Source organism: Micrasema longulum, unplaced genomic scaffold (genome assembly GCF_059751315.1).
Source record: "Micrasema longulum isolate JH-2025_06_02 unplaced genomic scaffold, ASM5975131v1 h1tg000140l, whole genome shotgun sequence".
Classification (NCBI taxonomy): domain Eukaryota; kingdom Metazoa; phylum Arthropoda; class Insecta; order Trichoptera; family Brachycentridae; genus Micrasema; species Micrasema longulum.
Genome location: NW_028277346.1, coordinates 746006 through 761727, shown reverse-complemented (window position 1 = coordinate 761727; position 15722 = coordinate 746006). Strand labels below are relative to the sequence as shown.

The window sequence follows — 15722 nt, the reverse complement described above, 5'->3', positions numbered from 1 at the left end:
TCAATTTCTATTAAAAATTAAACCTTTTATTTCCGATTCGACTGCATCATACTCGAGATGGCCATACTCCTCACAACGGGATTCGGTATCTTCCAGTAACTTAATCAAAAATAACTATCGACGTGCTAATAAGCGACGTGATAACAATCTTTCACCATGGTTTTTATTTTTTTTATATTTTAAAATCATAAAACAAAGTATATTATAATACGTTGAATTACATTCCCAGGAGTTACAACAACTCAATTCGGGACATAAATAATATTAATATTTAGAAAATAACACATATTGAGAACAACAAAGAAACAAAGCAAGTTTAGCACCTTTATAACTAAATATAGCACAACAATATATACGCCAAAAATCTTTTCTTACACAAGCAGATTAAATATATTGAAAAAACGCTTTTAAGAACAAACAAAAGTAGTGAATCTACTAAGGGAGATAAGGTCATTAACATCATGCCATGCAGATGATGCTGCCATAGTGATGATGAGAACATATCCATCTCAGTTAGTAAACATCTGGATGCCTAAGAAATGTCGTATAGTACAGTGAACACATGATTATTGGAAACATAATTCGGATATACAAAAGGTGTGTCAGACCAAATCATGGTGTATACAAAAGAGGCGAGGATAGACAGAAAATAAAAAATACGAAATACGAAGTAGAAAAATTAAATAGAAAAACCAAATAGAAAAACCAAAAACTGCTCAGAACGTCAGAGATGAAAGTACTAGAGGCAATCGCAGGGAAACCCAAAAGAGGCAGAATCTAGAGTCAAGAAGTTAGACGGATTTGCGATACCCAGTGCATAGTAAATAGATGGAGAGATTACGTCAATAATTCCATTAATGGACAGCTCTAAAATCCCCTATACCATTGCCCACGAAATCCCGGCCGTTTGCCGTCTGCCCGGAAGACCACCAAGGAGAGGGAAGAACAGCTGAAACTCAAAGTCTCAGGAGTTAGCTTTTAGCTGATACCAAATTAATCGATCTTAACCGAGAAGAAGAAGAAGATTTAACTTTCAGAAATAAATAATGGTTGTTTATCGTATTCGCGATCACAATGGAACATCCGTGAACACCTAATATTAAATGCCAAAATATTTACGTTTCGCGACTTATAATCCTGCTGCGCAATCACATATTTAAATTTCATCGGTGTAAATATGGAAAATATTCCGAAACTGATATTTTTATTCTATTATTTATCATGCTATTCATTGCATTTAGCGGGCGGTTGGCAAGCCAAACGTCAAAAAAAGCAGTCGCCATTGTAATTGTAATTTAATTTTCACTTTTTTGTATTAGATACTCCTTACTATTTTGCAAATGCAATATATTGTATTTTTTTTTTATAGTAAACGCCGATTTTTCGCCAATGAACTGCATTTATTAACGAGGAAAACAAAAAACAAACCGACACGAGCGTTGACTTAGAGATTACACACGCGTTGACTTATGACTGCGATAACTTAAGCATGTTTATCATTGTTCATTGTGATCGCTCAAATGCTTTAGTTATTTATGATTGAGCTACAGCAGTGCGATTCGGAACAAAAAGAAAAAGAAAGCGCTTAGAGTTCATAGCACGTAATGTACGTACTAATTACGTGCAACGCTTTCTCTATCCCCTAGAGAGCGTCCATAATCGCCCTGCTCGCGTGTTCTCCGCCGGCTCCCATCTTTGCCCATTATGTTTCAGTTTTCGCTACTTCTTTTTCTACTGGGTGGTGGATCAAAAAGTTTGGAATAAGTGAAACAAGGTAACATTTTTTTGGCAAACCTAAATAAAAACACGGATATTTACAATGAGAGAACGGCCTCGAATAAAGAAGAACTCCCAGGGTGATCAGAGGCAGAGGATCCGAATATCACCCCCGTAAGGGGAGGACAAAACAAGTGAACGTGTGCGTTCCGCTCGGAAGCAGCAGGAACGTTGCCTAGCAACAAATAAAAAATTATAAATATGCCATTGAACTTCCTCATTATACAAATTTAAAGAATTAATTTCAAATGGATTCTTTTTGACATCCCACCTTACCGCCTACTCATTTTCAAAAAGCCTTGCTCATTGTTGATATATTACATATATTTTTCATTGTATTTTTTTTCAAATTCGGGATGAAAAATAAGTACCCTATCCCTTTACAAAGAAAAAAATATTACAATTATCCGAACTCGGACTATCCGAATCGCTTTCAGAATTTCAGAAAAATATAAAAATAAGACGGAAATGTACTGCGATACCCAGAAAAATGATTCTGTCTCGGCGCGCTAATGTCCCCCCTTCCTCCACTGTTCGTGATGATGACAGTCAAACAGCTCACTTTGACCGAGATGTTTAGCAAGCAATGACTTTCGTTTACAGTACGGTACGTACATACTGTTCTAATGTACAACACTTGTAACTACGCTTAACATTTAAAAATGTTGCCCTTTCATTAAATTATTAAAAGCTCATTTTTCATTTTTAATAATTCATTTTCATTTTCTTGTTATTTCTCAGACATTTATCTATTGCGGAAAGTCAATTACAAGAAGAGTAGAATTCCTTGCTTAAATAGTAATGGCATCACTACATAGCCTCTTCTACAAAATTAAAGATTTTATATCAAGAAAGGAAAAAATTATGATGTACGAAGCCTATGTCAAAAGTAAATTGAGTTACATGATCGCCTTCTGGGGAACTGGTAACAAGACAGACATAACAAGAATACAAAGACAAAAAAATAAAATTCTTAAACTAACATACAACCTACCCTACCTGACCTCTACGACTGAACTGTACAAAAAAACACACCAGTTTGACATAAACTACTTGACTAAAATTGAGACCTTAAAAATTGTGCACAAAATAACACTGGGAAACATACAAGACGACGACATAATATTAGTCAAAAATGCTGACATACATAAATATAACACCAGACAACAAAAACACTATCATATTGAAAAAGCAAAGACAAACACAGGACAGTCAAAAATACTACATAATGGACTTAAACACTACAACGACCTACCTTACTATTTGAAAACTTTTAATGGAGACAAATTTAAAATCAATCTGAAAAAGCACATGATGACTGAACTAACTAGACTAGACGAGACATAAAATGACTAGACAATATTAAATTTCTAATGTAACCCTAACGGGTTTTTTAAAATTGTAAATAAATAAAAAAATGGTCGCATGATATGGGTCTTACAATAAATGCAAAAAATACTCAAATTATGCATGTCAGATCCCCTCATGTATCAGCACTAAATCAAATTAATTTAGCATCTCATAATTTCAACTGTCTTCATAATGGCATTGTCATATTATGTAACTGTGAAAAAATTAGTGTAGCTAACTACAATGTTCGCGTTCACTAATGAATATGTGTATTTGGGCATTACTATTGGTAATTTATTTAAATGGGATGAACATATTACCAAAGTATGTAAAATATTAAGGACCAATAAAAACATTAAGACTTATTTATCAATTATTGGCGGAATCAGTTATTAGGTATGGTATTACCAGTTGGGGCCTTTTTTGTAAAACCAACATCAAAAAATTCAATCTTTACAAAACTCGGCTCTTAAATTAATGAACAGATCAGCTAGAATTGATAAGGAAGAGGTACCCGAACTTTTTAAAAAGCAAGGGTGCCTGTCCGTAAATGCTATTCTATGGCTCAAATTTGTTACTAGATATCGATTTGATAGTATCTACCAGAAAAAGTATACACATACACATAATACAAGGCTAGCACAACGTGAAGGCTTGTCAGTACCGAGGTTTGTAAACAAGTATGGCCAAAAAACACTTCATTATACAATTACTAAAATTTTCAATTTCAAAACAAATGCCTAAGCAGATCTTAAAAGAAAATGTTGACAAAATTTTTGAGAAAAAAATAATTAAATGGCTAATATGTAACAAGGTTTTATGTATATATATATAAATAAATATATTTATATATATTTATTTTATGTTAACAGTCATCTATTAAAATTTTTGTAAATAAATTTTGTGTAAAAAAATACGTATGCTTTTAGTTCTTAATAATGTTTATATTACTTTTGGAATTTATGTACTTTCTTTAACGTTTTTCTTTGTAAAGGAAAAAAAAGAAACCTGCTGACCAGCCGGTTTCGCGGTTTAGTGGGTTTCATTATTTTTCCTTTTATATTTTCTGTTCATATTTACCTTCTTAAATAAAAATAAAAAACATACAGTAATAAATTAAAATAGACCCTTTTTCGGAAAATATCTAACTATCTGAATTTTTGATTATACGAATGGGGTCCGGTCCCAATTGATTCGGATAATTGGAGTTCTGCTGTGATTAAATTTGCACTGTAATTCAATGAGGGTATAAAGACATATATATTTTTTTTTAAATGTAGTTTCAAACCCGACGATAAGTGAATAATGTCAGGGAAGTAGGAAAAAAGAATGATTTTTTAATGGGAAGGGTGAGCCTGGTGGTTTGTCACAATATTTGTCTCTGTTTTTACGTAGACATTATAGATATTTTATAATGCTAAAATATTTTTAGTCTCACTGCCCCCTTTTTGCTACCAATGCCCCCCTGACTTTCCCCGGGGCCAGCACTGCCCCCTTCGTCCTTTTCAGCGCCCTCGGGAGGGCGGATTCGCTCACTTTTGGACGAACGATTTATTTTCTTGTTGCAATCTGGTATACGGTAACTTGAAGAGCTTCTGTTATCAGCACGACGTTTGTGTTGCAGCCGCCATGGCGTACGCGCGGCCCGCGACCCTGGACGGGTTCGCGCCGCTGCTGGCGCGGCCGGACCCGCGCGCGCGCCAGCTGCTCGGCGAGGACCTGCTGGCCTTCCTGGCCAACCCGGCCAACGGGCTCGTGTGCGAGGACCTCGGCCAGCTGGTGGACGGCCTGCTGCCCTGGATCAACGGGGGCAACTTCAAGGTAACTAGCCGACTATATTCATTTATACCAGTTCATTTCCACCATCATTTCACCAAGAAAAAAATATTGATTACCAAATTAACAATATTTCTTTAAGTCCACTCCTGTCTAGCTTCGAAAATAATCATATCAAATTACCCACTTTTAGGAAAAAAAAGACTCGATTTATGCTCCACGTGTAGTATTTAGTAAACATAATTAAAATAAAAAAGGAAATAATTCATTAGTTACGCAAACGTTGACGAAGAAGCTTGTTTGCTTCAAAACCGGTCGGTGGAAAAAAAAAATAGTGGTTAAAAACAAAGTTGTTATACAGGTGTTCTTTAAACCCTGTCACATCCGAAACCACGATGATCAGTATGGACAAAAATAAATATTAGCATATGAAAAAAAACAATTGGTTGCTTACCTTTGCAGGGAAGAAGTGAAGGGAGCGCGGCCGCGTGGTTGTCAAGGTTTCAGGCTCCCCCCTCCCCCCTCGTTTCTCCCCTGCAGAAGTAAACAACCATTGTTTTTTTTTTAATATTAAAAAAAAAAAAATATTTGTTCCAAAAAATTATTTTAATATATCAATGTGTCTTCTTGCTCATACTGACTATCGTGGTTTCGGATGTGGCAGGGTTTAATGAACACCCTGTATTTATTTTATTATAACTAAAATAATTTATTCTACCAAAATAACATTACAAATAAAACAAAATATTTAAGACATATATCAGACCAGGGTTAGTATTCCAAACGTTTTCGTGGCTGTATTATCTCGCGTATTTACATATAAAATACACGACAAAAACTGTTTTCTCGTGCCGCGAGAGTGGTTCAGAATAGCATCCCAAGAACCCTTGAACAACGGCATTAGTATTGGATTTTTTGGTAAATTTGAAAAACAACCTTTCATGCTTTGATTATTGATTTATGCGATACCCAGTGGATTGAAATGACTTATTGATAGCTAGAATAACTTGTTAGCGATCACACTGAGAAAATCAAAATCGCATGCACATTCGGTGACAGTTCAGTTGTTATTGGGCCGGAGAGAAAAAAACTGTACCCACAGTAGTATAATCGCAACATTCCAACTAGGGCTCAGTAGGTAGCAATAAATTTTAACGCCGCTACCTAGTTAATGTGCAATACACAATACATATAGTAAATGTGGCGCAACAAGTGTGGATGCGATGACCAGCGACTTTTGATGTAAGTTGAAAAACCAACGAAAGACAGATCGCGCGCCAGTGTATGTGCCGGTGCGTGCGCTAGCTCCACCAGCAATAAATAGTCCCCTGCGCGTTAGCCAATATGTATTGGCCAACGTATTAGTAACATGTAGAGGCGCTTTAAAACTCTTGCATAAGTGAAAAAGTGCAGTGAAATAAATATACAAAAGACAGAGGATAAAGAAAACGACGCAACCAACAAAAAATACGCGTTGACAGTTAAAGTTGACAGTTAGCAGTATCACAGGCGGGGGATGCGCGTTCAGATCTTAGTTCAAATATTTGTTGAAAAATAGGACGTGTTCTAATATTTTTGAATTTAACCACATACTTAATCTTAGAGTAATAATGTCGCTAATAGAGTCGCCCATATGTACAAAACCATTATTTGATTATCAACCACGAAGTTAGCTACAGTTTATAGTAATACAACGAGCCGTTAGTACTCGTGTCGAGAATTGCAACGCAAACTGAAACCGCTCGGTACACGTTGTTAAACTAAAAATAAAACCAAAAATTTGGAACGCTTTCGTTCTGTGCAATAGAGCTAAAGAATTATTACTCTGAAGACTTCACACTTCACCCAATGGAGTCCTGGTCCCGACCCTGATGTATGGGAGCGAAGTATGGACTTGGAAAAACAGGGATGAAAGTAGGCTGAATGCTGTCGAAATGCGATCTCTCGGGCAAATGTGTGGTAAAACTATGTACGATAGATGCACAAATTTTGAGATCCGTACATTATGACTGTAAGGCTGAGACTTATCTCAGTAGTGCTTACACTATCGACAAAATCAAGAAAGGAGCTCTACACTGGTTTGGACATGTAGAGCGAATGGACAGCGAAAAAACGGCAAAAAATAATTAAAATGCTAATGTTGATGGATGCAGAAATCGACCTGAAAATACATGGCATGACCAAATCCAACAAATACTTGAAGATGGGCATGTTAAAAGTCGAAATAATCAGCGCGCGTGCATGAGAAGATGCATGAATCTAGAGAAAGCGAGATTTGTATGCAAAAATTGAGTGATGTGGCGTTCTATCCTCTCTGCCTACCCCTACGGAGAAACGGCGTGATGGTTTGTTTGTTTCATTTTATTTTATTTTAAATAGGAGTAGCTTTATTATTTACCTTGCTTATAAATATACAAGGTTTAAAAGTGGATTTTTCTGCAATTAAATTTCTTTTAATTTATCTAAACCGTTGGGATCAGGGGGGATATACTAATGTGGACCAATCAGGAACTTCTCAGCATTTGCTCATGTGGATAGGAAACCACTTAAAACTCTTCAGGAGAAGCCGGCCTGTTGGCAGCAGTCAACGGGCCTTCCGTTCCACTAGAGGAGTGTTCGGCATTTTGTTCCCGACTTTGGTTTATTTTATGGTTTGTTTGTTTGAAGAGTTCACCCAATCTATGTATTACAATGACACAATGTTCATTGGGTCAAATATTGCTCAAGATATTGTTTCATTTAAAGAACATGTAATACGAGCTTCACTAATAGAAGCCGTCCAATATTTTCTCACGAAAAACCGATTTACGTAATTAAAATCGCCATTTCGTGTATTGGATTCCAATTGCGAGTCGGCACAGATGGAATCTTTCTCCTCGGAAAATTAAATAAGCAATATCAATCACGAGAAATATTTTTATAGATACACTTTGCTTCGTGTGTAGTTACAACGACATGAGTAATCAGATACCAACCGAGGTGGCTAGCCTTATAGGGGATCGGAGCCAGCTCATTTTCATTGCATTCGTTTGAGTCTTGAATAATAATATCAATTAATTTATTTATATCTAAATAAACTGCGCAATCGTAATATGTTTATATTCAAACCAAGTAGGCCCAAGTTTGTTATCTGTCAAAATAATAGACGCTTGAGCCACGAGAAATTAAGGATATACTACATTTTAAGATAATTAAAAAAAAAAAAATTTAATGTCTTTGGAAAAAAATTATCAGGATTTTTTTTTAAGCCTACCATGAGGAATTTTTCTCTGAAGTTTCGCGGTCTAGCCCTGAAAAACCGTGTATTTGTTTTGAGTGTTCATTATTCCCTAATTTTATTACAAGAAACATTCTTGAAAATGAGAGGTTTTTGTCCCTTTCAAAGGCTCGTCATAATAACCTGTAGCACCTGAACCCTTGAACCTGTAGCAATTGCACAGAAATCTTTAATTCGAGTCATCTTAATAAAAACATTTCGCTATCCAAGTGACTTGCTCTTCAAAGAATTCAGAATACTGAATATTATTCAACAGTATATATTGAGAACGGCAGTGGTTACACACATAAAGAGAGACATTTACCCGAGCGTCAACCACAACCATAATACAAGATACTCTAATAGGGATCTGATACTAAGTGAAGGGGTCAACACTGTTCTGGCATCGAGACAACACTATAACGTAGGCAAAAAGGTCCATAACCTTTTGCCAGAATCGTGGAAAGACGGGAGTGCTGTCAAGTTACGGAAGGTGTTGACCTCGCTCTTTCATGACATTGGTCGTAGGGAGTCAGAAAAGTTGATGCATGCCACGGATTGGAGAACCTTACTGGATGTCAAAAATGAAATATAAAAAATAAGGAATAATTAAAAAAAAAAATATTTATAGATGACAACCATGAAGTTTCGCATAAATAAATTGTCTATGTTTTTATGAATGTATGTATGTGTATGCGCATGGGTGTATGTACGTGTGTGTGTATGTACATGTGTATATATGTGTATATTTATATATACATGTGTGTATATATGTGTATGTCTGTATGTATATGAATCAAAATGTGTATCCGAATAAGTTTATATTTTGTTTGTCTGTGCTCTATATTAATTTGTTAACTATTATAATATATTAAAATGTAATTGCCTAGCTTGGAACGGGGTATGTACCCTTGTTAGCTGGGCAAAGTGAACATGGAATTGTATTTTGATAAAGAGTGTGAATAAATAAATAAATAAATAAAATAAATAAATAGCAATTGAAACTCATTGCATCCATTTATTCATAGTTGCATTGCGTGCGTGCGTTATATTGCTAACAAATGCAATGCAGTGTCATTTTTATCAATCCCAATATTATCAGTGTTTTTTTTCCGGATACAACAAGCCGTATTAAATTTGATATCACGATTTACTCGCATTCGTGAGTCGCCTATTTTTTTAAATTTTTTTTTTCATTAATAAATTTCATAAAAGGTATATGTGCTTTTAAAACGAATATTTTACCGGCTGAAAAAATACAAAAATTAATTACAAAAGTTATTTTGAAAAATCCGTCTACTTTTCCCACTGTTCAATTATTTAAAAAATTAAGCTTTTAGATATAAAATTGCTATATAAAAAGAATTGTTGAAAAATAAATAGTAGTATTTCTAGGTCACAAAACGTAAGTACGCGACCTAGAACAGGTGGTAAAATCTTAATTCCTAAATTAAAAACAATTACTGCACAACATCATTATACTTACAGAGGAATATTTTTCTTTAATGAAATGAACAAAGATAATAAAAAGTACAGTCAGGAATACAGTATATTTAAGAAAGAAGTGAAAAATTACATCTTTAATTCTTCTTTATGTAACACTGATTGAAAACATCGTTTATATATTTTTTGTAATTTATTTGTTATCCTAAAAATATTATTAATTAAAATAAAATAAACTGTTGTAAGACGTCACTCCCCATTATGTACACAAGAATTGTTTAAAAATTTCTTTTACGTAATGGGAAACGTTAATGTAAATATATGTATTTGATTAATCTAAAAAATTGTATTTAGTTGTAATATTGTATTTTTATTTGTTATGAATACATTTTTTTTTTAAGTTTAAAAAAAATTCTATACAAATAATAGTAAATTCTATACAAATAGGCTCACAGCCCACAGTAGGGCTCTGAGCCTATTTGGTCTGCCTCAGCTCCTAGCTTTACCGATTCATCAACTGCCTTGTTACCTTGGAAGGAATTCACCAATTCATAAGGCAATTCGCTTGCTTGCAACAATACGGTTATAATATAATAGGTACTTAAAACTAGACTAAATATGATTTCAAACTTATAATTATCAATGGACATAATGTGTCATAAATAAATTTATATTACACAAGAATAGAATTAGGAAAACCAAAAATAAAATGTTTGTACATATTTACCATTGTAAATTTAAAACGATTGACATGTGCCAACGTGCCAGCATGTGACAAAAAAATATATTACGAAAATGGCGCTATGTAAGTTATCCATAATAATATTTTATGTTCATCTATCTCCTTTCATGTGGTTTAGGGATATGAGTCGATGGGAAAATGTATGAATATATTTTTTTATTTTTGATTAATAAATTTCATAAATGATACATGTTTTTTTAAAATTCTATACATACTTATTTACTTTTATACATCTAGTAAATGTTATCACTGTAACACTCCAAAAAAAGAGACTAACTCTTGTGCTTGGATAGTGACTTACACTGTTGTAGTTGTTTATTTATAAGAGTTTATATAATTTTCAATATACGAGTATATGAGAAACAAAACATAGAATATATAAAGAAAAAAACAAAAAATAATAATACATTTATACTAATTAAAATTTAATGCAGTTTTTACGTGTTCAAAAAATTTCTTTTGATTTACTTTATATTATTTTTAGTTCATTGGGGAGATTATTATAATTTTTTACACCTTTGAAGACAAAGCTATTTTGACCATGACGTGTGGAATTTAGGAATTTTAATATTATTTTGGTATCTGAGTGACTTATTCACCTCAAATTCTTTTATTTTTTCTTCTTTATAAATCTGTATAGTGGAATTTATTTATTTATTTATTAACGGACATTGTCCATGTATACAATTTATAAGGTTTAAATATTACAATAAAAGAATAGTTTAAAACATTTTAAACAAAAAGAAAGAAGCATTGACAAACGTAAGGGACATCGAGACAAGATCTGGACTATTTATTTAGTGCTCGTTTAAATCGTTGTAAACTTAAACCAAAAAAGTTAACCATTTATTTTATAAAGAGTGTCTACTGTATGAACCTTATATATTTTCAAAATTAATCTTGTCCCGTTTTTATTAATAATGAACTGAGTATGGCATAAAGAAGCACAAGCCTAAATTTTCAACAACATTAAAAAAAAAACAATTTTTTTACAGTCCGTATAACGCTGGAAAACATCGTCCAATTCCAAAACGCATCTTGTCCGTCTGCTCTCCATTTCCAAATAATATCATCTTGTTTTGAGTTTGTCCAAATGCTTGTAGACAGGATGGATTTCCTCCGTAGGGAGTTATTTAGATCTAAATGATTCTAGGAAGGAAATTCAACCTGTTTACAAACATTTGTATATACTCAAAACATTTTTGATTAAACTACCTAGTAAAAGAAGAAGTATAAAAATTGGAAAATTGTTTTCAGGCGTTGCCCAATAGGTGAATTGATTCGGTCGGATTAATCTCACCCACATGATAAAGGTTTCAGCTCTTTTATTTCACAAAAGTCAACATATGGAAGAGTTGAGGAAAGGTGGATGTTTAAACATTGGCAGAATGGTGAATGTTACTCAGTGTGTAAAGTGGTCACTTAAACCAGCCAATGACAAGTCATAAGCCCTGTAAATTTCTAGACTTCCATATTCCCATTTCAAAAAATGTTTTCACTCTCTGTTGCAAGAATATCATTTTGTCCATTTTGAGCTTAAATGTTTACTTTTATACTTATCTTTTATAAAATATAAAAAATATCCCTTTAAAAGTACTTTTGAAAATATTTCTATAATTTATCTATTCCCCTTGAAACTATTCCTAAGTGCCATAAAACAGTTAAAAACGTCACCTTGTCTATGTTATAACTTTAAATAATAAAAAAAAGTATTATCATGTTTTTCGTTAGCATTATATTTAATTCATTTTATTAAGATACTGTTTTTTTTAGGTCGATACTTTTTTATGTGAATATCTTAACCTTTATTGCAGTGTGTGTTTAATTTGATACCATAAAAATGACCATAAAATTACCCAAAACAAATTATACCAATGATTATGTGATGTCACGAATTAGATTCATAGCCGAGATAGTACAAAAGGAGCGTAAAGGTCAGATGGCTCAGGTTCCTGTATCTGAAGTTTAAAAAAATGAAACGAGTCGTTAGATGGTGCATGAATCAACAAGGCAACGCCGTAAACAGTCTAAATTCAAATGTCAGTGTGCTGTACAATTATGTATAACAAAATATGAAAAAATATTTCTCGCTTTCCATCAAATACTTACGATAAACACATTTTTTCGTACCAAATATTTTCATGAGTGTAATCATTTCATAGTGCTACAAAATTGATGCATTATTTTTTCGTAACATTTTCTATCTAGGATTTTTAAAATTATTTTTCCATCCATTTTTAGCGTAAGATATATATTTTTTTTGTAAAAAAAAACATTAAATAAATCATGTTGGGTTGAAACAAAACATGTTGGACCAGATGAATTTTGGAAATGGGCTACTTCTATATAAATAGCTATTTTTAGGTAATATTTTTGAGAAAGGAATAAGGAAGTTTAGGCATTTACATGGATATGTTCAAATTTTTTAGTTTAAATAGTAAATCATTTTGATCGTTTTCAAAATCTTAGCGAGCCTAAGCGCTATTTTTGTTACGTGTTAAATAAAAATTTGACGCGTTGGAAATTATCACCGCGTCCGGAATACGCAACCCAATCAGCTGAGCACTGTGCAGGGGCTGCGCACAAACTCAAACGAAGGTGTTTACGATCGCTTATGCGAAAGATCGTATTTAGCTAACATGCATTGTACTGTTAAGATTCCAAATTCGTATAGTCGAACAAAACTCTGTTATTATCTACGGTTTAACGAAGAATCGCCAGTAATTTATCGAAGGCAAATTTCAAAAGCGGTAAAAATTTAGTTGGAGACAATGCTACGTACATTATTTTAGTAGATTTAAATACAACGAAGTGTTTTTTTATTATTATACACACAATAATAATATGGTAGTTCGTAGCAAATGCGATGACCAGCGCTCGTCCAGCGCCCTTTGATGTGTGTTGAAAAATAAACAACTAACGGATCACGCGCCAGCGTATGTGCAAGCGCGTGTGCCAGATCTGCTAGCCACAAATTGCCCCCTGCACGTTGGCCAATGTGTTGGCCAATACGTTAGGCGCTTTAAGACTCTTACAAAATTGAAAAAAGTGCAGTGAAGCAAATAGATAAAAGACTGAATATAAAGAAAGTGACACAACCAGCAACAAATAAGCCTTTACATTCGAAGTTGACGGTTTTACAGGCGTGGGATGCGCTCGCAGATCTTGGTTCAAATATTTGTTTAAAAATTGGACGTGTTCTAATTATTATCAATCACGAAGTTAGCTAATGTTTACAGTAATACAACGGACCGTAATTACTAAGGTCGAGAATTGCAAGCTTGATTTAACTTTATTGACTTTAACATTGGAAAGGGTCCATAAGCATGCGTTTTATAAATTAGAAGTGATTAGACCCATTGCTCATACCATTACCCGTTTGTATAAATAGCTTATCTTTGAACGCGATTATCTCAGTTCCACGTGTCTGCGGGTTACGTCACTTCTGCGTCGACCGCCTCGTTTGTATTCGCGTTCGTTTCGTCTCCATAAAAAATAATTGCAAACGAACACTCATCTACTCTTGTGCTAAGCCGCCAGCAGTTGAGGCTTATACATTACTATCTCTTATATGTATTCTTCCCACGTCCCATTGACTTTGATTAGGCGAGACGAGGACAACGCGCCTCCTATTAGAATCTCACAGCTGATCGCCACGGGAGGGAGTGAGATGGGTGGAGATCTGTGTGACTGCGCTCAGTGGTTCGATTCATTGGGCATTGTTTTTGCGAGGCTGCTCTTTTGGTGCTGTTTGCCAGGAAAATAACAAGAACGCACTGCCGGCATAAGCGAAACGGCATTTTTTTTTGTCAAAAATAACAAAATTAGTTATATACGAGGTAATGTTCTACCAGGAATTTCGAACCATTTGCTATATAGCAATGAGCAGTAAAAAACAGCTTTCAGTATTTTATTTATTTATGCATATTTTTTCTCTTACAAACTATAATTAATAATACAAATAATGTGACCTCACTGGGGTTACCCGTACCGAGGACACTTAACAATATACTTTTAAAAAAAATGCATTTGAGAATAAACACAGAAGACTAACTTAATAAACAGATAATTAACATAATGTTCAGACAGTTTTAAATACTACATATTTAAAATATTACAACAGAAATGAAGAACATTTTAGAGAAAGTAATATAGAAGTCTTGGCATCTACAGGGCTTATGACCTGTCATTGGCTGGTTTAAGTAGCCACTTTACACACTGTAATATTCACTATTCTGCCCATATTGGAACATGTATATTCCTTCAATTCTTCCATCTGTTGATGTTTGTGAAGTTAGAGAGCTTACACAGTGTGTAAAGTGGCCACTTAAACCAGCCAACGACAGGTCATAAGCCCTGTAGATGCCTAGACTTCTATATTACCTTCTCTAAAATGTTCTTCATTTCTGTTGTAATATGTTACTATACACAGCTCCCCAGGGAGTTGAATCCAGTCTTTGTCTACAAAAATTTGAACAAACTCAAAATATTGTTGACTATATATTTATGTACATCTATATTATTTATATAACAAAACGCACAATGAAAGAACAAAAACCTAACATAAGCTATACACTTGTAGAGCAGTAAATTCAATATTGGTTTGGGCGAATGAGACAATCCATTTTACTTCTACCTAGCTCCACTATCCAATTTTTTATAGCCTTTTTGAACATTTTTATTGTTACTAATTGTTATAATAGAAAGTAAATGTAGGTTTTTTTTTATTTGTTTATTTTTCCATACATATATTAACATGTGAAATATAATTACATAAATACACTAATAATAAATTATTTTTATTATTAATTAAATAATAATCAAAATCCCTTTGTCCGAAATCCATCTCATTATCTGGGCCTCGATTATGATGGGAAGATAAAAACGTCATACCTTCACCTTGACGGTTTAGTTAAAGATAAATTCTCCCTGGCGATTACGAAGATACACCACCGACCCCCCACAAGAACCCCCACATCAAGAGATGCGTCGCATCCACAGTATGTATGGACGGAACGCGCCTGATAAATAATAAATTCGATTCCCCGCAACTCATTAATCTACTTGCTTACCGTGTCCCCTCCAGGCCAAATAGACTCTTGATATTTTCTATATTCGTAAAATTAAAACTAATCATCGGAAACATTCTACGATCCCTCGCATATGTGAAACATTTAACAAAAAATTCAATAGTCTTGATATATTTAGCACTCCATACATTATGTACAGAAGTGAATTATTAATTCAAGCCTATTAGGCTTGATTCATGCTCTTCATTCATAATTCATTTAATCATTAAATCAAATGCAATTGCAACCACTCTTACTTTCCTTCAATCATCCTCTACCGCTCCTTATAAATTTCCTTCTTTTCCTTTCC

The 15722-nt window shown here is 33.7% G+C and overlaps 1 protein-coding gene across 7 annotated transcripts in view; it reads left to right on the top strand.

The window, feature by feature from the left end:
- chb (CLIP-associating protein) overlaps positions 1 to 15722 on the top strand; it is a 117650-nt gene that overhangs the window by 15281 nt on the left and 86647 nt on the right. For all 7 annotated transcript variants that reach the window (XM_088242469.1, XM_088242470.1, XM_088242468.1 and 4 more), the window contains exon 3: positions 4751 to 4947. In XM_088242469.1, the coding sequence (XP_088098595.1) occupies positions 4756 to 4947 (192 nt within the window). In that variant the 5' untranslated portion in view covers positions 4751 to 4755. The remainder of the gene's footprint in view (positions 1 to 4750; positions 4948 to 15722) is intronic.